At 32.2% G+C, this 24,071-nt stretch overlaps 1 protein-coding gene across 7 annotated transcripts in view; it reads left to right on the forward strand.

Annotated features, from left to right (window-relative positions):
* Window positions 1–24,071, forward strand: part of COMMD10 (COMM domain containing 10) — a 163,766-nt gene that overhangs the window by 36,561 nt on the left and 103,134 nt on the right. Inside the window, exon 6 of one of the 7 annotated variants that reach the window (XM_023529561.1) lies at window positions 9,528–9,605. The exons of 5 other annotated variants lie outside the window; for them this stretch is intronic. In XM_023529561.1, the coding sequence (XP_023385329.1) occupies window positions 9,528–9,590 (63 nt within the window). In that variant the 3' untranslated portion in view covers window positions 9,591–9,605. Of the gene's footprint in view, window positions 1–9,383; window positions 9,417–9,527; window positions 9,606–24,071 lie in introns of those variants that run through there. One more of the 7 variants, XM_011358263.2, reaches the window with a different exon arrangement.

The following is a 24,071-nucleotide window of genomic DNA, read 5'->3' on the forward strand; positions in this document are numbered from 1 at the left end:
TGATCTGAATTGTGTTTATGTGTTTGTAGTATGTGGTTATAAATTCCAGCTCTTGCAAAATAGAATTTTGGATTAGTTTTATGCCACATGGTGATTTCTTCTTTAGTATTAGTTTCAGAAAACTTGATTGTGTTATCAAAAGTTAAAGAGTTTTATGGAATAATTTTTCTTACTGTGGCATATAGAGAAATGAATATTTCAGATATCAATAAGAGCTATTTTTTATATTTTCAAATTGTAATCGATTATCTTTTTAAGATAGAAAAGGGGGAGTAACCCATTTTCCCCTAAATAAATGATACTGTTCATTTTAAGACAAATAAAACAGATGAAAATGAGGTAGGAAGATCTGAGGAAGGAGAGGTTACTATGGCTTGATGTGATCAGAGAATAATGGAAGAAATGTTATTGTTTATAATGAACATCGAAGGATGGTAATATTATGACTTCTTTGTTAGTGCTTTCACTGTTTATTATATTAGGCACATTCTGTCTTCTTTAAGAACTGAGACCAGCACCTAGCCCAATTTTAGGCAATTGATTTGGGTCTTATTATATATAATTTGTTAATTTATTACAGTGTTTCAAAACTATTTCATTTCACACATTTTCACCAGAAAGTAATATAAACTTCGTGGTTAAGAGTCAAATTGATTGGTATGTATGCTTTGCCATTTAGTAGCAGTGTAACCTAGGGCAAATTACTTAATTTCTATAAGTATCAGTTTCTTCATCTGTAAAATGGGCGTAAAATTATCTGTCTTCCAGGGTTTCTATGAAGGTTAAATACCCAGTGTATGTAAAGTGCTTAGTCCATTGCCTAGTATATATATGGTAAATGCTCAATAAATGTTGGCTGCTACAATCTCCATTATCATCAGTAAAACATTGTTGGCTAATGAATAAATGAATCTCCTTGTTTTAAACCAAAGCTGTCATTCCTGATGAAATTAACCTTTTCTTTTTTTCCTTCCCTTGCATCCTTCCTTCCTTTTGTTCTTGATCATATTTTTTATATTTATTCTTACTGGGAATCAGGGAAGCAAAGGACAGCCTGGAAAGATCTTTTCTCCCACACACAAGGGAAGGCATTCTTTGAAGTTAGGAAAATAATCTGGAACTCACTGGTATAGACTGGGACTAGTCCATGAGTGAAAACACACAATATATACATACTTACATGTATTCATCCTCCAAATAGTTATATACTTTCACTGTTTTATTTTTCTTGACTACCATATGTTAAGTATGAGTAGCTAAATGCAATTTATAGGTTGGAAGGCTACTGTTGTGAATATATATATATATATATATATATAAAGTCTATATATATGATAGATGTATATATTAGAAGAGTCTTTTCTCTATGGATTTAAAATTTAAACATAATTCAATTAAAATTAAATAAGGATTAACAAATTGACAGATCTTTATTTGTGACAGATTTTGATGTCAGACTTATATATCACTTTGTTATTTATTTGAAGAAATAGCTTGTCGTGCAAGGTGCTCGTCTTTTAGGGACATTGAATAATGTTTTTTTTTTAAATATGATATCTATCTATATGATAGATATAGATGTATATATATTAGATATGCTTTAAGCACCATGACTTTCGCAATTCTTGACTTTGTGATGCTTGAGACCTCCCAGCAACTTTATTATGTCTTCAAAATATGCCTCTGTCTCTATCATATTTTTAGGCAGTAGGAATGAATGAGTAATGCTTCTAGTAAGAGTCATTTTTTAAATTCATATTCTTCAGGAAATCCATACAGATGTGAGATCCAGCTCATTTGAATTATTGGTTTGAGTACATTTGTATTTTTCTGTTACTATTCTGAAATTTTAAAAGAACATTTTGTTACTCTTACAACTTGCAGAACTAGAGAAGCATTTTCATTAATAAACACTTGAAGAAAAGAGCAGCAGCACACAAATGTAAAGGATATTTTCATTTTGTATGTAGATTTAAATGAACCTCTTTGTATTGCTTAATCTCCCCTATAGCATTGTGTGGATTTGGTCCATTACTTATATCTCCTAAACAATAGAAATATAATGGAGTGTACATCCACTGTCACCCTGGACAGAAACAATGCCGTCTCCATGTGATGCAGCGCACCCTAGTCATAAAGGAACAATTAACTACTACACCTTTGTTCTCCTCAGTGAAATGCTGCCTGGAATTTTTACTTTTCTTTTGTTTACATTCTCTGTTTTTATGATCTAGTATTCTATTCTTTGTATTCTTATTACATCTGATTCCTTGATGTTGATCGTTATGTTAATTTCTATTATTAAGGACCACACACTGCTTTCATTTACTCTTTTCTGAAATGAGAATTTAGGAATTCTTGACAGGTTGGAATATTAAATGAAAGGACTAGGAGTATGAAGGATGTTTTAAAAACCGACTTCATTAAAGGAGAGCTGTTATTAAAAGAAGATTAAAAATTAATCACTATGGAAAGTACCATAAAGTACAAAGTTGTCATACTTATGAAATTGGCACTTGTTTAAAGCAGGAAGCATTAGGTAAAATTATTTTAAATGTATATTTTACAAGGTAGTTATCTCGAAAATGTACATATATCAAAATGATTCTGAGAGGATTCGAGGCAGTGCAAATTGTGAGAGAATATTTTGATGGTATTTACTTTTGAGCTGCTAAACTGAAAACTTACTAAAATGCACTGAAGAGTGTGGTTTCTAAGAATCTCTTTTCTCATTCACTTCCAACATGCACATGAAAAGTGTAGCCTGCAGTGAAGTTTTAATTGCTATCACATTTGATAACAATGTTGTACTGGTCTCCTTTCTCTTAGAACATTTCTGTCTCAAGGCTTTCCTGTTTTGCTACTAAGTTTATCATGAAAACCAGTGACTGTAGTTTTTTCCTACAGTATTTTGATATACTAGTTGTTTTCAGTTAATTGTTTTAGTGTTTATCTATTGCACTTAGAAAAGTGAGATTATTTTCCTGTTCCACAGATAACTTAAAAGGAGTTTTATGGGGTTTTTTGTTTGTTTTTTTGTTGGTTTATTTCGTTAGGGGGCAGTAGAGCTCTTTGCTTACCTAAACTCTGGCATTCACAGTATTATTTGAAGTAATATTCAAAATAATTTGTGAAGTCAGTAGTCATAGAAAATGCCTAAGTATTTACATTTCTAATCTGTATATAACGATAGAATTCTCTCATTTCCATCAACAAAATTAATACCTATTAATCAGATATGTACAGAACAAGTAAATGAAATTATCATGATTTCAGTGTTTGTTAATTTTTATATAACCATTTGCCAAAATGAAATTTATTAAAAGCCTTCTACACTATTGACTTTTTTTGTTACATTCTGTTACTGTATTAATTTCTTTACGAGAAAAGAGAATAAAATAATCCCCAAGATAGTTGAATGGCCCTATTAGGTGATAGTATAACTAGTTCCAGGCTAATCAGAGACAGTTGAAGTTTATTTATTTATAGAGAATAGCAGTTTTATATGTAACAAATGTTAGTAATTTAGAATAAGATCAAAATGTTAAGTTTGAATATCCTAAAAATACTAAAATATTTAAATTTCGCTATTAATCTTTCATTATTGTATTTTTCTATAACGAATTTGCTGTTCAGGACAATTGTTTTGTTAATAAATGATTCTAATTTTTTTTGGCCATCTTTTAAGAAAGAATCTTGTGTTTCATTCTTTTGAAACAAACAGGATGAAATCACCTTGATAAGAACACTTTCATGTATATTAATGTTAAACTGGATTATGCTCAGGTTGCAGAAGGTACTTTATGGATGGGTAATTATGATTTCAAATGAAGTTAGGACTTTCAAAACCATTTTTTTTGAGTTAGAGATCTTTATTTTTATTTTAAAAATTTATAACATTCTATCTAGAGTGAGAAAATGTGGGGAGTGGGGATAAGCCTATTTTTAATACTTTGTGCTAGAGACAGTATTACCTCCCTTAACATTTAAAACATCTCTACCAGGCATGAATTCTTATTGTTATCCTTATTTTATAGGTAGATGGAGAAATGGAAACACATAAAGGTTAAATCATTTTTCTATGTTTTACAACTAATAAACAGCACAACTAGGATTTGAAACTAGGCAATTTTATTTCAGAGTCCTATGCTATACTCATCACTCAGATACTGTATCATTGTGCTTTTTTAATAATTTAGCTATTGATCCTGTAATTCGTATATGTTTCAAAGTGCTAAAGGCTGTTTTGAAATGCAATGATTGTTTTATTGTGATAGTACTCTGTAAAACTATAGTTATATGGATTCTAAATTTTATTTTCCTTTTTGATTAAGTTGAAACAATTTTATACTTTAAGTCAATGAGAGACACTAATATATACTTTTTATATAGTAAGTAAAGTTGTATGTTTTCATGTTGTCTCAGTTTAACAGAAGCTGCATTTATTACCACACCTTATTATAAGGGCTATATGATGACATCGTTGACGTTGATGTCTTATGAAGAAGTAGTCAATATCATTAAAAAGAAGACACATCCTTAAATCTATTTATAACAGCTTTCTCAGTAAGAGAAAAATACATACGCTGTTCAAATCATGAACTCTTGTGTTAAAAATTTAAAAAATTTTGATTTCCTTAAAGGCGATATTTGTGTTGTATGATTTTGAAGGACCAAGTTTTTCTGAGCTACTCTCATGAGCAAGTATGAATTTTACAGATGTTGTATTTTTATTAATCTAATCCATATAGTGAAACTATTTTAGCATATTCTCTTAATGATTTAATTCATTTTTCTCTATTATAATAGCTGTACATATTTCAATTGGCATTTTGGAAAACATAGGGAAAAAATTCCATTAAAACCAGGTGTAATTCCCGTATCCACAACACTGTAATGTTTTGCTACATGAACTTCCAGTAGTTTTTTCCTATGCATCTATTAATTTATAAGTGATTTTTAAAAAAATAGTGATTTTTTTTTTGGCCTAGGAAAAAGAATTGAAGTTTTATCTTTATTGTTCAATATTAGATATGGTTACGAGAAGGTTATCTCATTCATCAATCAGATTTTTTTTTTTTTTTTGATAAATAGCATTTATTCTTTTTCGACAACATACTGTCTTGTGATCTGAAGAGACGTTCTATAGATTGTTGGGCTCTTTACTCACTGATTTTGATCAGAAATTTTATAAAATGAGCTTTATCTCCAACACTTCTGTGTCAAGATACTTGCATATGTATCAGTTGGGATGCTACCACCAAGATGCAGCCAATCTATTGGATCTCTTTTTTTTAGTGTTCTTGCATACTTTCCTTTGAGAGTCTGATCATGTGACTTCTTTGATGTTATAGCCTGCTTTTCTCACTTATCTCTGTAACAAATCTTTCCATATTACTTCAAACTCATTACTAAGATATTTTAAATGACTTTATCATATTTTGGCTGACATACTATAATTTTTTTTACCAATTCCTCTATTATCACATAATGAGTTTGTTTCAAGTATTTTTCTATTATATTGTGATAAACATCTTTGTGTATACATACACAGTAGTTGCTCAATGAATACTTTCTGAATGGTGAATGAATGAATGAATGAAGCTCCCTTGATATTTAGGGTCATTCCCTTGGAGTATACTTACTGGATAAAAGGGTGTAAACCAAAAATAAGTCTTGCTATAGTTTGGCATAATGGTTTTCCATAGTCATTTTGGAACCACACACAGAAACTCAGAGTTTACACTTAAAGGATTTAAGAGCTTCTGGAGAAAGGTTATAACATTACTATCTCAAAAATAGGTCCTTTGATAACTAGTTAATTTGGATAATTAAGACCAGTGTAAAGCCCAGTTATTTTTGTAATATTATAGAGCTGTCTTTTTTATAATTTTGTTATTTCATTAGTGTACAAATTAAACAAGCTTTTGTTATATGTATTTACTTTGTCATAGAACATGTAGAAGCAATCTGATCAAATACTTTAGCAATTAGAAAAAATAGAAACTTCTCTTATTTGATAGACAATTGCCCAGATACTTTGAAAACAAAAGTCTAGTTCTTTGGAATCAAATTTGTTTAAATATTCCTGAGGCTTTGTGATACACAATTTTGTTTTGTATCTTTTTTATTGTGATCAATTTTTTAATGACTATATCTTTCGAGGTGTAATATTTTCTAAGAACAATACAAAAATGTCTTTTCTCAACATAGTGTATTTTTTAAGTTTTGTGATCAATATGATGACTTTCTAAAAGATCTTATGTATTCAAATATATTGAGGTGTTCAAATCATATTTGTATAGCTCCTTGATATCACAACGTGAACTCCCTTGAATGTGTGAAAGTGTGTGTTTGTGTGTTTATGTAAGCTTTTTTCCATATTTCACATTACCTAATGGAAAGTTTGCATTTATCCATGATAAGACTATGAGCTAACGAAAATATTGCTTTAGACACTATTTAACTTTGCTGAGTAAAAACAAACAAAATATTAATACACAATTAGAGTGTGACAGAATTTTATATTGTGGAGAAAATGAGGAAGTCTTTTTTACAAATACTCCAGAAAGCTTATGCATTTCAGGATTTTAAAATCATCTTTTTGGTAAAATTTTTTAAAAAAATTATGTGGAATTCCAAAGTAGGGACACAAATAATATCACCTTTTCTTTTCTAGCTTCTGAACTTTTTTAATTTTTGAAATCTAGAGGCAATTGATAATTATAGAATTCCTCAAACATAATAGAATATGTTTAGAAGTACCTTTAAATTTTATTTGATGTATTTTTGTGGATTAGAAATGATAATAATGTAAATGAGTGTTTTAAGTATTTTGAAATAAATGTGTTAACAATTAATTAGATATCCAAATAAATAAAATGCCAATAAGTTCAATAAAGTAAATAAGCAGTAACTTTTTAAATAACTCAAATACAATTTAAGAACTATGTATTAAGCATTTACTATGTATGAGATACTGTACAAGGTTTTGGTGATATTTTATTTTCCATCTTGGAGTCTGTGTTCTTGCAGGGAATCCATATATTAAGCTGGTAATTGTAAGTTTAGTGACTATTACAAAACAGGAAATATATGGAACTATCAAAACTGACAGCAAGGAGTTAGTGACTATGACAGGTAAGAGAGTTTCTTGTGGAGAAAAGAGCACATGAAAAAGAATAAAGACTTATTTTTTTAGCATGTTGAGTGTGAAGTAGCTGAGATTTCCAGATAGAGATTGTTCGGTTGGCAGGCTGGGCCTTGGGAGAAAATTATAGATTAGAAATTGAGATTTAGATATCATCGAAGTTTAGATTATAATTTTAGTTATGAAAATGGAAGAGATTCATCGCTGAAGGATAGAATACAGAACATTAATGAACTCCTAAATTTAAAAGGGAAATAGAGTTTGAGGAACTTAGGACAGTAATGGGTGGGAGGAGCCAGAAACTAATGGAAGAGGGTATTTCTTGGAGGACGAATTGTGTCACCTGCTGTGAAGAGGTAAAAGAGAAGGGGGAAAAAGATACTAATTTAACTCTCACAGCTATGAATTAAGTACTAATTCTCAGTGGTTAAGTAGCTTTCCCTAAATTGGATGCTAGAAAGTGATGGAGCCAAAATTTGAACCAAGGTAGATCTGACTCAATAGCATGAATTTATCAACACTATATAGTGGTAAAAAACAATAAATTTAGTGAAATGGAGGTCATCGGTGATCACTATGTGAGGCAGGAGAAGATCTTTTAAGATGAAGGGTAGTACTGAATGTTATTGAGAGATCAGGAAAGTGCACAGAGATGCGACTCTTGGATTTGGTAGGTGGACTTCTCTGATTACCTTGACAATTGTAATCTCAATTACAATTGAGTAGAAGAAGAAACCTGATTGGAGTAAATTGAGTAACAACTATGAGGAGAGAAAGTGAAAGCAACCTTACAGGTGACTCTTTGAAGAAGAAAAGAAATAAGATAGTCAATGTAGCGGAATATGGATTCAGTAACTGGAGATATTAAAGGAGGCTTGTATGCTGATGCCAGAGATCCATTGGGGGAGAAATTGATGATGCAGGACAGAGAGGGATATAAGTTACTTGAGAAAATGAGAACATACAAGGTCCAGAGCACATGGGAGGGTTGGACTTTGATGGGAATGGGAATATATTATTTGTTGTAACAGGAAAGAAGGAAGAATATGGTGTAGGTAGGAAGTTTTGGTGGTGCGAAGAGAAACTTGTGACTGATTACTTTTATTTTCTCAGTTCAGTCACTAATTGGGGAAGTGGGAAGGCCTAGGAGGTTTGAGAACAGAGGAGCAAGCATGAAATAGTTTTGATATTGGGAAAATGAATATACTTGGTATTTTAGTATATTTTACTGTTATGGACCAGTGCTGATTGCCCTTTTAAGATCACTGACCATGAATTTAAAATGAGAACTATAGGAAAGTGGTACATTTTTCTTCATTTGTTTTTAGTTTCTTTGGTGCAGATGTGGAGTAGGTGGATAATTGGGTTTAATCAGGGTTTCATCTTTGCTAGGTGTATCAGATGGAGGAAGAAAGAGACAAAGGATTGGCTATGAACACAAGGGAGTGATTTTAGTGATTGACCATGAATTCTGAATCAGGTCAGATGGAAAGTGAAGATACGATATGTTTCGGGAATGAGGGTGTGATGGAGAGTGAGTAACTGGAGATAGAACTGGAATGCCTCCCTAGAGCATTGTGTGGTACAGAGGAGCCTCAGATAGACATATTAGTTCAGGATCATTCAGGAACCTTATATTTGAGTCTTTGGACCTCTACACCTTGGTCAGGTGTATAACCTTTAAGATGGAAAAGTGGATGCAAGTAAAACCTGATATCTGGTATGTCCTGAACTTTTACCTCAACTTAGAGACTGAAGTTGTTAAGAATATGAAGATTTGCTCTGTATCCTAGGAGTTCACCATGTATGGCCAATGACTACTCCTTGATCTATTCCATCCTTGGTTGATAATATACCCAGCATCTGCTAGAAAATACCAATGATTCTATAGCCAGAAATCAGTTAAAGTGTTAATATTTTATATCTCGTTTGAATTTGTTAGCTTTGAACCATCATTGGTGATTTTCTGAACTGGTTTTCTGAATCTAGTATTCTGATTTTGAGATGGTATTATAAATTTTAGATTAAAGACATAATAAAAATGACTAGATTAAATTTTCTCATGAGTGAATTGCATTGTTGAATATTGAATTCAGTCCTAGTAATTCTGGCCAAAAAGGAGTTGACAATCACTTTTCTTCCTGGCTTAGTTAAATAAGATTTTGAGCATGTTTGGTATACCATATGAATGCTTATGTATACTAATGGATTCTGCAAATTATGTTTCTTTCAGATATTTTCCTTTATATGAGAATTATTTAGAGGAAATTAAACTTTTATGAAGAGGAGGAATCACTTTTACTTTCTGATATATTTCTTTTCTCAGAACAAATTATTGGTTTTTATGGTATTGGGAAAGTGAATATTTTTCAAATAGATTCACATACAAAATCTTTATGTTGTGTGGTTTTTTTTTTTGTTTTTTTGTTTTTTTTTTTGAGCTTTTCAACTCTGATACTTATGACCCAAAATTTTGTAATCTTTAAAAAAAAATCTCATCTCTCTATATAAAATGCTTTAAGGGTTTAATCAGATCTTTAAATTGTGCATCACCTGACTTCTTATTTGGAAACGTGGCTGGTTTGGTTATTTTCTTCTTTGTGTTTAGCATAGCTGAGCATTATCAGTTCTGTGTTTTCAGTTTGTATCTAGATGTATGTTCGAGGGTCTGAAGGCAGCTGCTCAGTTAGTACACAGAAAACAGTCAATTTCAGTCACCTTATTATACAATGGAGAATGATACCCATAGGCAGTGGGAACATAACTAGTGCCATAGAAGAACAAAGGGGTAGAAATAGGGTTGGTGAACCAGTGTTATTCCTATCTTACCACTTACCTCACCTCTTGCTACTGGCAAAAACAAGAGACAGACAAAACTAACATAATCTAATTATTAAACCCTGATAAATTCTTGTTTCAAAAAAGTTTTGACCCCTTAGTCTAATTAATGAAATAACAAACTATGAACAACTTTTTAAATATCATATTTTAAGTTTTTAAAATTATTTGTTGATATTATCTTGAATTTATATGAAATTTGCTTCTCAATAACTGCTGTTATAACATCAGTGAAATGCTCTGTATATTTATGTTTATTGTGTGGTTAATTAAAACATAGTTGACAAATTACATATACTGGGTGAAGATGAAATACAATAAGTGAATGTATGGAAAGAAATTCTTGTTTATAAATTTTATTTTTAGGAATTTTGGTTTTACCTCTTGATTTTCTCTCTTTCACAAAATTAACTTTTGTACTTTTCTAGATTTACACAAATAATTTACAGTGTAGAAAAACAGAAAATTAAGAAAATAATATTAATCTATAATCCTACCTAAAGATAATAACTTTGTGTGACATTTAATCAGTATATAGCTTTCCAAATCTATCCATTATACACTTGTTTTTTCCCCAGAGCATTACATTGTAAAACGTCTTTCATTATCAATAAACGAACTATTCAGCAACATCATTTTAAATGGCTGCAGAGTATTCTGTTGTTTGTATGTTCCATGTTTTTATTTATTTTTGCTAAGTATGGTTTTTTTTTCCTAGTAATCTTTTCATAATAATTTGCTTTTAAAATCATATTTAAACCATTTGGTAGATACTAACATATTACCTAGTTTAAATGAGGGAGTAGATCTTAGAAATGCTATCTATGTGTTAGAGAGAATTTTAGTAACTGCTAAAGTATTGACTTTTTATTGCAGGGTAAACTATCTTTTCCAGGAATTAACATGTTTGGACATATAATTTGGAATGTCTTTAAAATTGTATGCGTTTATTAATTTATGAGATTCTCAAAGAAAATTTACTCCCTCCGTTCCTCTCGTCTTCTTTATCTTTCCCCTTCTCTTCTTCTTTATAATGAACAGACCTTTAAGGGATATCCTTTTTTATCTTAAGGAGTTCCAACCAATCCATCTTAAAAGGATAATTTTATCTAAACTTAAAATGCTGCCATTTCCTTGGTAAATGGACAATATAATAAATACTCCAAAATAATCCTTTTGCAATTCTCAGCATTAAAACAAATAGAATTATCCAGATACAACTTTATTTGGAATGGGCAAAGGCTTATGGAATTTTCCAGCAAAAAGTGATCTTAGATGATTTGGCAATGGATTCTTAGATATGTCACCAAAAGCATGAATAACAAAAGAAAATAGATAAATTGGACTTCAGCAAAATTAATAACTTTTATGCATCAAAGGATGTTATGAAAAAAATAAAAATGTAACCTAAAGAGTGGGGAAAATATTTGTAAATCATATATCTGGTAAGTTATTTGTATCTAGAATATGTAAGGACATCCTACAACTTAACGACAAAAAGACAACTCATAAAAATTGGGCAGAGGTTTTGGGTAGACATTTCTCCAAAGAATATATACAAATGGCCAAGAAGCACATGAAAAGATACTCAAATGTTATTAGTCATAAGAGAAATACAACTCAAAACCATAATGAGATGCCACTTCATAGTCATTAGGATCACTGTAATTTACTTTAAATAGGAAAAAATGCGTGTATAAGGATATGGAGAAATTAGGACCCTCATACATTTCTGGTGGGAATGTAAAATGTTTCAGCCACTATTGTGGCAAATAGTTTGGCAGTTCCTCAGAATTTTCAAATATAGAATTATCATCTGACTCCACAATTCTACTTTTATATATATACACCCAGAAGAATTGAAAATAAAGACTCTAGCAAGTACATATACATGCATGTTTATAGCACTACTAGTAACAAGAGCCAAAAGGTGAAATAACTCAAATGTCCATCAGTGGATGCATGGATAAACCAATCGTGGTATATATATACAAGAGAATATTATTGAGTCATAAAAATGAATGAAGTGTACTGATACATGGTGCAATGCGGATGAACTTCAATAATATTTTGCTTAATAAAAAAAGCCAGACACAGAAGGTTACATATTATGTTATTTCATTTATATGAAATCCAGGTTAGGCAAATCCATAGAAACAAGCAGATTAGCTGTTGCCAGGGCCTGGAGGTAGGGAATAATGGGAAGTGACAGCTTAAAGGTTATGACTTTCTTTTTAGGGTGACGAAAAGGTTCTGAAATTAGTGGTAATAGTTGTACAACATTGCAAATGTATTGGAAGCCACTGAATTGTGTACTTTGAAATGGTTAAAACTGTGCATTTTAGAGCAAGATCAAGAGAGAGAATGGAGAAGACTGATTTTAAGAGTATTTAACACTCTTAATAATTGAGAAGGTTCAGACCTAATGAGGTTAACTGATTTGTCAGCTGATTATTGGCATCGTCAGAGACCCTAACTGACACAATGGAGGGAACATTGGATTTAAAGTGAGAAGGCTGATTTTAAATTCTTAGATTGTTGTCAAGAATCTGAATCATTCTGTGAAAAATTTCCCAATTTGAAAATGTGCTGGTAATACCTTCCTCCTAGGGTTGTTCATAGAATTAAATGAGATAATGTATGTGAAATGTTTATTATAACTCACATAGTAGGCACTTAATGTTAATTGAATTCATTGTGTTAGAAACATAAATTACTGAGGAAGATATTTTTAGGAATGTATTATCTTGGAAGACAGTTGAGTACTGACTTGGTGGCTTGTATAATAGTTTGCTGTTTAAGAAAAAAAATTGTTCTGTTTTACAATATTGTATTTGTAAGTGGACTATTAGAATTGAGATTGAATTGTTTTAGCCATTGTTTTTAACAGATTATTGTTCCTTTTCTCTTAATTAGTAGCAGTGATTCCCAAATGAATGTAGAAGAAGAATAGCGCACCCTTAATTACTAGTATTGTATTGTAGGCTACTTGAACTCCCTGTGGGATTTTTTTTTTTTTTTTCGCCCACAGTGACCTTTCACAGAGTATGTGCTCTGAAAGGACAAATCCTCAGGGGTAGTGTGGCAAAGTGCCAATTATAAATGTAATTTTCTATTATATTAAGCCATCTTTGCTTTTATATCATCATTCTCAGTTATAACACTTTGTATTTACATAGTAGCTTGAAGCTACAGGGCTTAATACTCTTTATAAGATATTGAGCCTCAAAGTCCTTTGAGGCAGGCATACTGTAATCATCCATTTTTGTTGAGAGGAGGAGGATGGTATTATTTAATTGTTAATGCTATAATAGAAGAAATAGTCTAATAAAAATGTTGCTAGTTATAAAATGGACTTATTTTAAAATGAGAAACCGAAAGTTCTGCCTCATGTAAATGATGCTTAAATTTTATCCCATTTTAATTTAGATATTTTCTCTACTTTTCAACTGATTGTAATGTATATTGACTTCTTTTGATTCTCAAGTAGAAGAAAAAATGAAAATTGTAAATATGTACCCAGAGTTGTTTGACTTAAGTTTATTAGTCCCTTTTGCTGTAGACAGAGTAGAATAATTTATAAATTTCTCAGCTTTGAGAGTGGATATTGTTTGTATATTTAGTTATACAAGTTACATAATAGTCACCACCTCCAATATTTTAGGTTGGCATAACAACTAATAATAAGACTGCTGTCACAATAGTGTATTTATGCTTTCTTTGATGATACACATGCCCTTTATGAATAAAGTATTTCTTAATCCTATATATTTTAGCTATTTCTTAAGAGTAATGATCTTTGGAATTGGGGAGATGTTACATAGGTTAAGATACAGAGCAAATTTAAAAATACAATTTAAAATAGGGCCTAATAATAATTCTTAAAAAAAGATACACATTTCTCAAAAGGAAATTTTGTTTATATTAAGAAATAAACTTATAAATTGCATTAAATAAACTTATAAATTGCAATTTTGTTTATATTAAGAAATAAACTTATAAATTAGGGTCCATTAGTATGGGTCAAAGCCCATTTGGAGGCTCAGGGGATGTCTTATTTCTTCATAGTATTATAATATTTGCATGTGACTTAGATCCCTCATCATTTCTTCTGTAAATGCTACCACCTTCTCTCATTCTGAATTCTAGTCATCCTGGGTGGATGGAACTCATCAAAGCTGAATGTCTCAATAGCTACAGTGTACAAACAGTAACCACTATACCTGATACTACCATATTCAAACCATCAAGAAGGTAATAATGATAATAGATAACATTAATTGACCACTTAATATGTGGCAGGTATTATTTTATGTGCTTTTATGCTTTGTCTCATTGGACCCTTGAAATTAATAAACAATAAGTCACCTTTTTTTTTTAATTGTCCCAGAAGGACTAAAAATTAGGTACAATTTAATAAAGAACCATCATGCTTCCATAGATATTACTTTGCCTTCTGTCTTTAGTGAGGTGCATTGCTAGTTTAGTAAACCCTATTCTCACAGTCTTTATGGTTTTATTTTGCTTTATTTTGCCTTAATTTTAATGGCTATGAAACTCTCCTGAGGGTAAGTGATTTATTTCCATTTCCCAAGTATGAGGAGTGAGAGAATTACCTTGATAGAGGATTGAGCTGAGAATTGTTCCTGTTGTTTTCTCACAAGGCTAAGTGTGGAAGTACTTATAGTACTAGAGAATCAGAGACTTTCTGGTACTAAAACAAGAGTCTGTACTGGCTTTTTCTGGCGCATAGTTACTCAACTAAAGTTGAAGTAGGTAACAGATCAGTTGAGATATTGATTGACCTCTTAAGCCCTTGAGGCAGCCAGGCAGTGTCTGGGGGAACTGGAGTCCCTAGCCAGTCACCTAGCCTCAAGCTGCTTTGTTGGTTAGCCACAGTGTAGGGTACAAACATCATCATTTTCTGTCTGTCAATGCCAGAATGTCAATTAGGCTTAAGAAACAAAATTTCCTCAGAAATGGAAAGAAGTTGAAATTGTAAAATATTTTACTTTTTTTTAAAAAACCTAATTCTCTCTCTATTATTAATTGCCGGTGTGATATTGAATTTAGAGCTTGAAATTTGTACTTGGCAACATATTATTAACAGTAGTGACTTACATAAAAATATAAACATTTCCTGACCAGTATATGTCTACCAGTTGATTGTATGGATTGAGAGAGGGCAAACTTGTTTTCTGAGAATGCTTTCATCTTCAATATTCTTTTTGGGGAAGGTTGGTTTACTAGTAGTTTCTGGAAATTTTTGAATCTCTGATATAAAAGTTCTTTCAAATAGTTAAGTCTTATTTTATAATTAACATTTGTCAACCGAAGGTCACTGCTACCAATTCAAAGACAGTAGGTGTCCTCAATTTGGAGTGCAGTGAAGGGGAAGACTTTATTCAATGCAAACAGCTCCACTGTGACATAGCTCAGCTGTGGAAAAGCATGGCTGTGAGACAGCTCAAGAGTGATACAGCTCAATTATGATAGAGCACAGCTGTGAAACAGCTCAGGCAAGGCAAATCAATTGAGGTGACCTGGGTGAGGTGGCCTGGGTGAGGTGGCTCCTGTGTTACAGCTTCAGTCTGTAAGACAGCCCTGCTCCATTCTAGTGTTACAGCCATGGCTGGGAAACACAATCTTCAATGGAAGCTGAAAATGCACTCTGCGGAGACAGAGGAGAGGCTGATTTACATAGAGAAAAGTCTCCACCCTGGTCCCTGATTGATCTGTTTCTGTGCAGATGAGGACTCCAAATCCTCACAATTTGATTGGTCCAAATAGTACCATCCTGATTGGTCAGAATGCAGCAACTCTGTTTTGTTGGTGACGATGCAAATGAGGATATAACTGTGCAGTTCCAATTGGACAGAGAACATCTTAGTCCTATTGGTTGAATTTTGATCCCAAGAGCTCTCTTAATAAGGGTTGACTTCCAGACAGCAGAAGCGCAGTGCAGGAGGGTTGGCAGCCCAGTCTTTGGCTTTTCACTAAAATGCAGTGTGCATGACAGGCCTCTGCAAACAATGGCTGCTAGACTCTGGTTATGACTTTGAGCCCAGTTAACCACAAGGAGTCTTTTTTGGCAGGTATATTCTTCTCAGTCAACACAATTATATAGCAATTTGACTCAAATCTATATTCAAAGACTTTCTTTATTAGTCCCACAATCTTCATTTCTGCCTGCCTATTCCATAAAACTTATTTTTCTTTTTGGACATTAATGTTAAAGAGAACGATGGCTTCCCCCCCACCCCCACTCCGGTGGAACCTCATCTTTTGGAGAAGTGGTCTAACAATGTAGAGGTGATAATCTCACAAACACAAGACTGTTTTGGGGAGGGAGAGAGAATCCCTTCGTAAGTACCACATTGTATTCTGGCATAACATTTCTAAATGAGTCCATTTCAGTCATATTATTTTTCTTTAGCAGTTTGTTGGAACAGTTTGCTGTTTCCTTAGACATTTAGAGTACATCTTTTAACACTAGAAACACCCTCCGCACACGTGAGACTTCAGCATTCATTGACTGAGGAAACAGCAGATTCACATTTTCCATCTTCTACTCACCCCGGGACTTACAAACCCTTTCAAGGAAATGGTAGACTTAATTGCCTGCATCACTTAATTATTCTATCTTTGTGAGGTGTATAGTTGAATTCATATAAGAGAATCATAGTTAAATTCACATAAATGTCATTCCACTGTATTTACTGATGACTTGTTTGTGCTTTGTTCCTATTGTTTTATTTTTTATGCCTTCAGAATCTTCAGATTCTCATTTCTTAGAATTTAAAAGTACTATTTAAAAAATATGTTCATTAAGTCTCCTGCCTATTACCAATTTCTCATTAATTTATAGGATTATTGCCTGTTAAGAGAGAGAAAAGGTTCTTAAATATAAACTCTTTGGTGTTCTGTATTTGTTAGATAAATATATATATATATTTTTGTAAAAATCTTGCAGATAAACATTTTGTACATCTAGTGAAAAAAAAGAGAGGGTAAGAGAATATATGTGTAGGTGCTAACTTTTTAAAAATTGACAGGAATATGAATATATTGACCTAGTTAGTGCCAATTTGAAGAATTCTAATTCTAATATGATTCTATTTTCCTCCAAATATCTCGAGCTAAGGTCTGTTATTTTAATTGGGTTTAGATTTAGATTATGACTGTCTTCCATGGTTTCCACTCTTGTAGGCTCTACTTATGCTGCTTTATATAGTAGGAGTTTGCCTTTATTTATATTGGCAACATTAATCACCTATTAATTTTTTCCCATTTTAGGTAATTAAAACATCATGTTTATTAATATAAGAAGAATTATAAAAGTCAATTACTCTAAAAAATTAAGGACCTAAAACTTTTGAGCATAACTGTAACATATAATTTGTTATATTTTAAAAGGTCTGGCTGGAGGTTAGTATTTATGTTTTTTATTTCTTTTCTTTTTTTTTTTTTTAAGATATTAATGTTGTTATAGAGGGCTTAGACTTTATTACTAAATAGCTATGTGTCCTGGGACAAAGCATTTTACCCTCTGATCTTAGTGCTTTCATGTACAAAATAAAGGGATTGAGTTTAAGCAATTTCTACCAGAGCTAAAAAAAAAAAACCCTCTGTATTACATTTTGACAGATAAAAGAGAATAAGGTGAAGGACTTTGAGTGTGGCATTGTTAGGTAGTAAAGAAACAGGCCTAGGAATCATACTGTTTGCCCTTTAGGAAGTAGCTGAAGAATCTCAAGCAGGTTACTTATCTGAGGTTCAAATTCTGATCTGGAAATTTGGACAATAATAGCTACCTCACAAGGTTTTTCTGAGAATTAAATATAGTAGGAAATATAAACGTGTCTATCATAGCACAGTTTTAGTTCATTGATATCTTCAGTTAAGAGGTCTTTCCAGGTTAGAACAGGAGAATTGAAATGCCCAGCTCTTTATAAGGCCATTATTGACTTTTGTCAAAAGTGGGCCTAGCTGCAAAAGTAGAAGGCATAAAGAAGATAATTCTTTCTATTTTTTAAATAGTCTTTCTGATATCTTTATGACAAATTGCTATTGGATAGCAATTTAGAAGAAAATATTTAAGAGAAGTTTAGGTCTGTTAAAGACCTTACTGAATTTTGTTCTTTGGTGCTAATGACCTTCTTTTACTTAAGCATTTTAACTTAAATTGGAAGAGAATACTAAGTAAACATTCAGACAAAAAGTTGAATCTAATTCTGTTACTTTTTGAATGACTTTAAGCTAGTCGCTCAATAACTACGAACATCTTCAGCAATAATGTCAATTTTATATGTAATATTTTGAACATTTGAAGAAAATTCATTATATTTAGAAATATAAAATCAAAGAATAGGGACTATCAGAACATTTGGGAGGAAATGGCTCACTGACACACAAATAGTAAAAGCCTGTAATTTGTCAATGTTCCCTGTTAGTAACTTAATAGTAGGAAATCTTAATGCAATGGACCCTCTTTTGAATTTGTGGCTATTCCCTTATTTTTACAGTTGGTATCTTTTTAAACTACTGGATATTTATTGATAATCTGGTTTGCGTGTAGTCCTGAACTGAGTATACTAGATACTTACCACTTTATATAAGTACATTCTTAGTAGATGAGACATAGTAGTGGTATTTGAACTTAGATTTCATTCTGTTATTTTTCTATTAGGATTGTAAAATTTTAACTTTTGTCACTGGGGTTGGGGTAACAATTTGGGGCTCATCATGGTGGCTGTTTGAACCAAGTGCAAAAGTGAAATCTTTACAATTAAAAAAACCACACAATATATAAAGCTGTATACTTAATAGAAAGCCTATCCCTCTGCTTACAACAAATGGGAAAACTTTGAATGTTTACTGAATGCAAATCTTTAGCAAGAGTTATAAATATGCCTCCTCAATTTTAAAACAAAAAAGAAAAGTAAATTAGAAATGTACAAATCACCATATAAGAATTTTAATTATTATGGGAAGATGTATAGAAGATAGAAATTAGGGAGATTGTAGGCATCCTAATTTAACATTTATAATGAAGATATGAAAAATTAAATAAAGTTTCTTTGGATTTTGAATTTTTAACTAGAGGAAAGTCATTTTTTATGAATACATCTATTTACCAAAAAAAAAAAAAAAAAAGCCACTGACCTGGTTCTTAAATATTTAGACTACTTATGTCCTGTAGAAATGGCATCTGTAATAGTTTAAGCAGCATGAAGTATCAAAAATTGGAATATAAAAACAGCATGATGTTTGTACCTTCTAAAACTGGTTCATGAAATTTGCTTAGTACAAATTTATAGAAATGTGTAAGTGACCTTGAGAATTTTTTTAAAAATAATACCAGTCATAGTTGCCCTGTGAAAGAAATAAACTGATGCTAATTTACTTGCAATCATCACTTGGTTAAGAGAAACTGTTTAATGTGGCATTTCCTTCAATTGAAAATAACAAGCAAAGAAATAGATTTAAAAAATATTATTGATGAGTTTGCTTCCATTAAAGCCAGGAATATAAAATTATAACAAATTCTATTGTTGATATAAGTAAATATTGAAACTTAAATTGTTCTGAGTTTCATATTTTCAATTTATGTTCTGGTTAACCATTAAAACATGTGACTAGAGGCACACATTTTCTTTTTTGCCTCAGGTTCCAGGCACTGATAAGAACTTTATAATAGTATACTTTCATTTCTTCTATCTTGGCCTTTTGCTATAATTGTCATACATTTTTCTTACATATTTTATAAACTTCACACTATATTATTATTTTTGTTTAAACAGGTAATTATCTTTTAAAGAGATTTAATTGAAGTCCCAAGTCAGGTGGCTTAGGCTGTGGAGATTATCTGGGTGGGCCTGATTCAATCAGATGTGCTGTTTAAAAACAAAAAGTTTTCTCTGGTAGCAGAAGAAAAAGTCAGAAAGATTTGAAGTGTGCAAGGACTCCTTCAAGCATTGCTGGAAGCTGAGTGGCTCATTATTGACAGCAAGGAAGCAGACCATCAGTGGCAAGACTAGAATCTGCCACCAACCTGAATGAGCTTAGAAGCAGACTCTTCCCCACAGCCTCCAGATAAGAGGCCAGCCTTATTGACACTTGATTACACCCTTGTGAGACCCAAAGCAGAGAGGCCAACCAAGCCTGTCTGAACTTCTAACCTATAGAACTATGAACTAATAATTGGATGTTGTTTTAAGCCACTAAGTTTGTGGTAATTGCTTATGTAGCAATTAAAAACTAATATATTGTATAAGACCTTTTGTCAATCTGAACATTTCTTTTAGGCTCTGTTAGATCTTTCTGAAGTTTTAACATATGTACTTATAACAACTCTTGATTTGATCTTTACTTGGAAACCATTTTATTATTTGAGAGTAATTTTGTCATCTGGAGGTCCTTGTTACTTCACATTGTGTTATTGTTTAACCCAGCAAGTCCTTGCTCCTTTAGATTTCACTGTTCATTCTTTAGCGACTCTTTCCTCTCATATGTTATATTATGCAGTGAGAAGAAGCCCAGTGGCACTTTTGGTCAATGATTTCATGAGGAACATTTCTATTTTATATATATGTATATATGTATATATATATATGTGTGTACCAACAACAAACTTCCTTCCAAAATAAAACAAGGATCCCCTTTCCTGCACCTTCCAATCACATTTCCTTACTTTCTTTTAAATCCTCACTGACCGTTTCTGAGCCTTTTAGGCTTCCACTAATATTATCCTCAAGACTCTTTAGATTTTAATAGTTTCCACCTAGTTCCAAAGCCAGTGGCATCTAAATTCTAAGAGCAAGCATGCTAAGATAGAGGTGCGTGACAGTTTTATGACCTAGACTCAAAAATCACAGCATAATTTCTGTTGTCCTCTATTGGATGAAGCAATCACAAAGGTCTGCCAGGTTCAAGGCGGAGTGATAATGACCCTACCTTTCTAGGGGGAAAGTGTTAAGTTCATATTTTAAGAGGAGCATATGGGATAAAAGATATTGCGTCTATATTTGGAGGATTAAATGTGCCACAAATCTCAATATTTTAGGTTGTATTTTAAAATCACGATTTGTCTGATTTGTAATGCTCTTTCAAAATATAATACTACCAACCTGTAGCCCATTTCACAATTATAGAATCATAGGAAAATTTAAAGTTTTATTTATAATAGCCTTATAGTATATCCACTAATAACATCAACCAACTGGTATACTCTGAATTTATTTAAAGTTATTAGGTGCTAATTCAAGCTGAATTTTTTTTTCTTGTTTAATGAGTTTACATTTTTAAAGGAAAGTTTAACTGAATCAATTTGTAACCCTCTTTTATGCTTTGTGTTACAAATTTCAAAAACTGTAGCAATAGAATATGAAGTGGACAAATATGATTATTTTGTATGATTCTTTAGTATTTGTTTTATAGTGGTGCCTTTTTTTTTTTTTAAGAGAAAGTTCTAATGGAAGCTAGGCAATATAACATATTACTTTGTGCTGTACACATCTCTTATCACATATGTCAAGTTTGATAGTCTGTTGGGGTATAGAGAAGCCTTGAGAAAGGTCAGATGTAGGCTCTCTCAGCACTGCTGTTTCCTGGCAGAAAGGAGCTAGGTCTTGTGCTTTCAGTGTCATGGGGCTAGGAGGAAATTCTGCTCAAATGCTTCTCCTCACAGTAAAATTTCATGTGGAACTTCTGAAGAGCAACCAGATAAATGATGGAATAATGTTTCGTCAGGACTTTTTGAATTGCTATTGAACACACATCTTAAACTATTATTGAAAATGACTGGTGCCCTTGATAAGATAGTGACAGTTTGTCTCCTACTATAGTAGTTGCTAGATTTTATTGAATGATTAAGCAAACAGAAGGAATCCTTTTTTTCTCGTTTTAGTCTTAAACTGGCTGACGGACTAAATCAGTGTTGCTCTGATTACATGAATTCAATAATATCTCAGCAGAGTATATTATTTTTTTTTTTTAAAAAAAAGAAGTTTATTCCAAAGTGCTTGCAGACATGGACATGTTTTTAGTTCTTTGGCTACCACAGTCTGACGTGTGGCCTCACTTGTTTACATCTTTTTCATGCTCTAAATTATGTACATACGGAAAAGTGCATAAAACACAGATGTACAGTAAATCACAAAACTAATATATGTGTTATGACCACCCAGATCAAGATATAAAATATTGCCAGAATGTCAGAAGTCTCCTTGGCCTTTTTAAAATAACTTCCTCTTCTCTCCCTTCTCATGTTATCTACTTTCTATGATAATATTTTCTTGTTTATCCTTAAATTTTTATCCCCAATCATACATTTCTAAACACCACAGTTGAGTTTTGACTGTTTTATTTTTAACCTTATTTAAAAGGAATCATATTGATTATGTGCTTGTATTTCTGGCTTCTTTAAAATTATGTTTGTGATATACATCCTTGCTGTAGTTTGTTCATTTTCATTGCTATATAGCATTTTATTATATAAATAGACCACATTTTATTTATTCAGTATAACATTGATAGGCATTGGAATTGTTTCCAGTTTTTAGCTAATATAAATACATTCTTGTTACATATGACCACCCACTCCTGTTGGGTATCTGCCTGAGAGTGGCATTGCTGGGTATTACAATATGCCAAAAGCCTTAAAATTGTTTTTGAGACATACCTTTTTCTCTAGACTTACCTTGGGTATATCAGACTGCTGTGAGACAATTCCTTTAAGATGTAGAAGGCCTTAATTTAACTGAGAAGCTCTAGCGAGCCCCTCCATAATTCTTTAGAGGGATTAACAAAAGGTTGTACATCTTTCTTGATTTGATCTACAGCCCCAGACTACATTGTATTTGGAAAATGTTTTGCTGGCTGAGAGACTGGAGATGAAAAGCAGTTGTGTTTTCCAACCCAACTAGTCCTGGCCTCTCCTAATTCCTTCTCAATTTTGTCTGTAAACTGATCAGTTTTTTCTTTAGCTCATCTTTTTTTTTTTTTTTTTGCCATATTACCTTATCATAGACAGGTAGGAACAACCAGCTAACTTCTAGCATTTGGAGAGCTCAGGCAAATCCAAATATTTACTAAGTAACTTTTTCACCTTCCAAGTTACTACAGGCAACACAATTTTGCCAATTACTTTGTTGCTATATAACACAGGTTCCTATTTTTTCAGCTTCCAATGAAAATTTTCTTCCCCTTCCAGCTTTTGCTACCAGTTTGCTATTTTTCAAGTCTTAGGCCATTGTTCAGTTCCAGAGCCGATACTACATATTTTATTTTTTTTTTAAATGATGGCAGTGCCCTCACTTCTGGTACCATCAGTTGCTTCATAACACACCACTCCAAAATGCAGTGCTTTCAAACAGTAACCATTTATTATTGTTCACAAGGCTGTGAGTGAGTGAGGTAGTTTGCCGGCTGGGCTTGGCTGATCTCAGCAGTTTTCTGGGGGCAGGCTAGTTTCAGACTGCTTTATTCACTGCGTCAACTGGGGTGAGTGGTCTTCATTTCGCTCATGATTTAATAGTTTCGCCTCGGCTTGTTCACTTGGTTCCGAGGGAGCATGAAATGACACAAGGCTTTTGAAGGTTGGGCAAAGAACTGGCATACTGTTGTTTTCATCACATCCGGTTGCCGAGTAAATCAAAAAGTCAGGCCAGATTCAAAAGCTAAGGAAATAGATTCTAATTATTGATGGAAGATGCTACTGAGTCACATTTCAGAGGTAATGTCTTTAGCAAAGGGTGAAGAATTGTCATTTTTACAATCTATTGAAATATATATATATTACATATGTTTATATATATTTAAAGTAGTTGTACAGTTTACACACCAAGAATGTAAAAAGTTGTGATTGTTCCACATCATTACCAGAACTTACTAATAAGTCTTTTTAGTTTTAGCCATTTTAGTGCGTGTCCAGTGGTATTTTATTGTGGTTTTAATATTTATTTTCTTAATTGCTAATAAGATGGATCGCCTTTGCCTTTTTTTCTTTTCTTTTTTTTATTTATTGGCCATTCGAATATCTACTTTTGTTAAGTAGAAGGGCAGGAGTGCCTCCAAAGGCTGA

The sequence above is a fragment of the Pteropus vampyrus genome, unplaced genomic scaffold (assembly GCF_000151845.1).
Source record: "Pteropus vampyrus isolate Shadow unplaced genomic scaffold, Pvam_2.0 Scaffold39, whole genome shotgun sequence".
Classification (NCBI taxonomy): domain Eukaryota; kingdom Metazoa; phylum Chordata; class Mammalia; order Chiroptera; family Pteropodidae; genus Pteropus; species Pteropus vampyrus.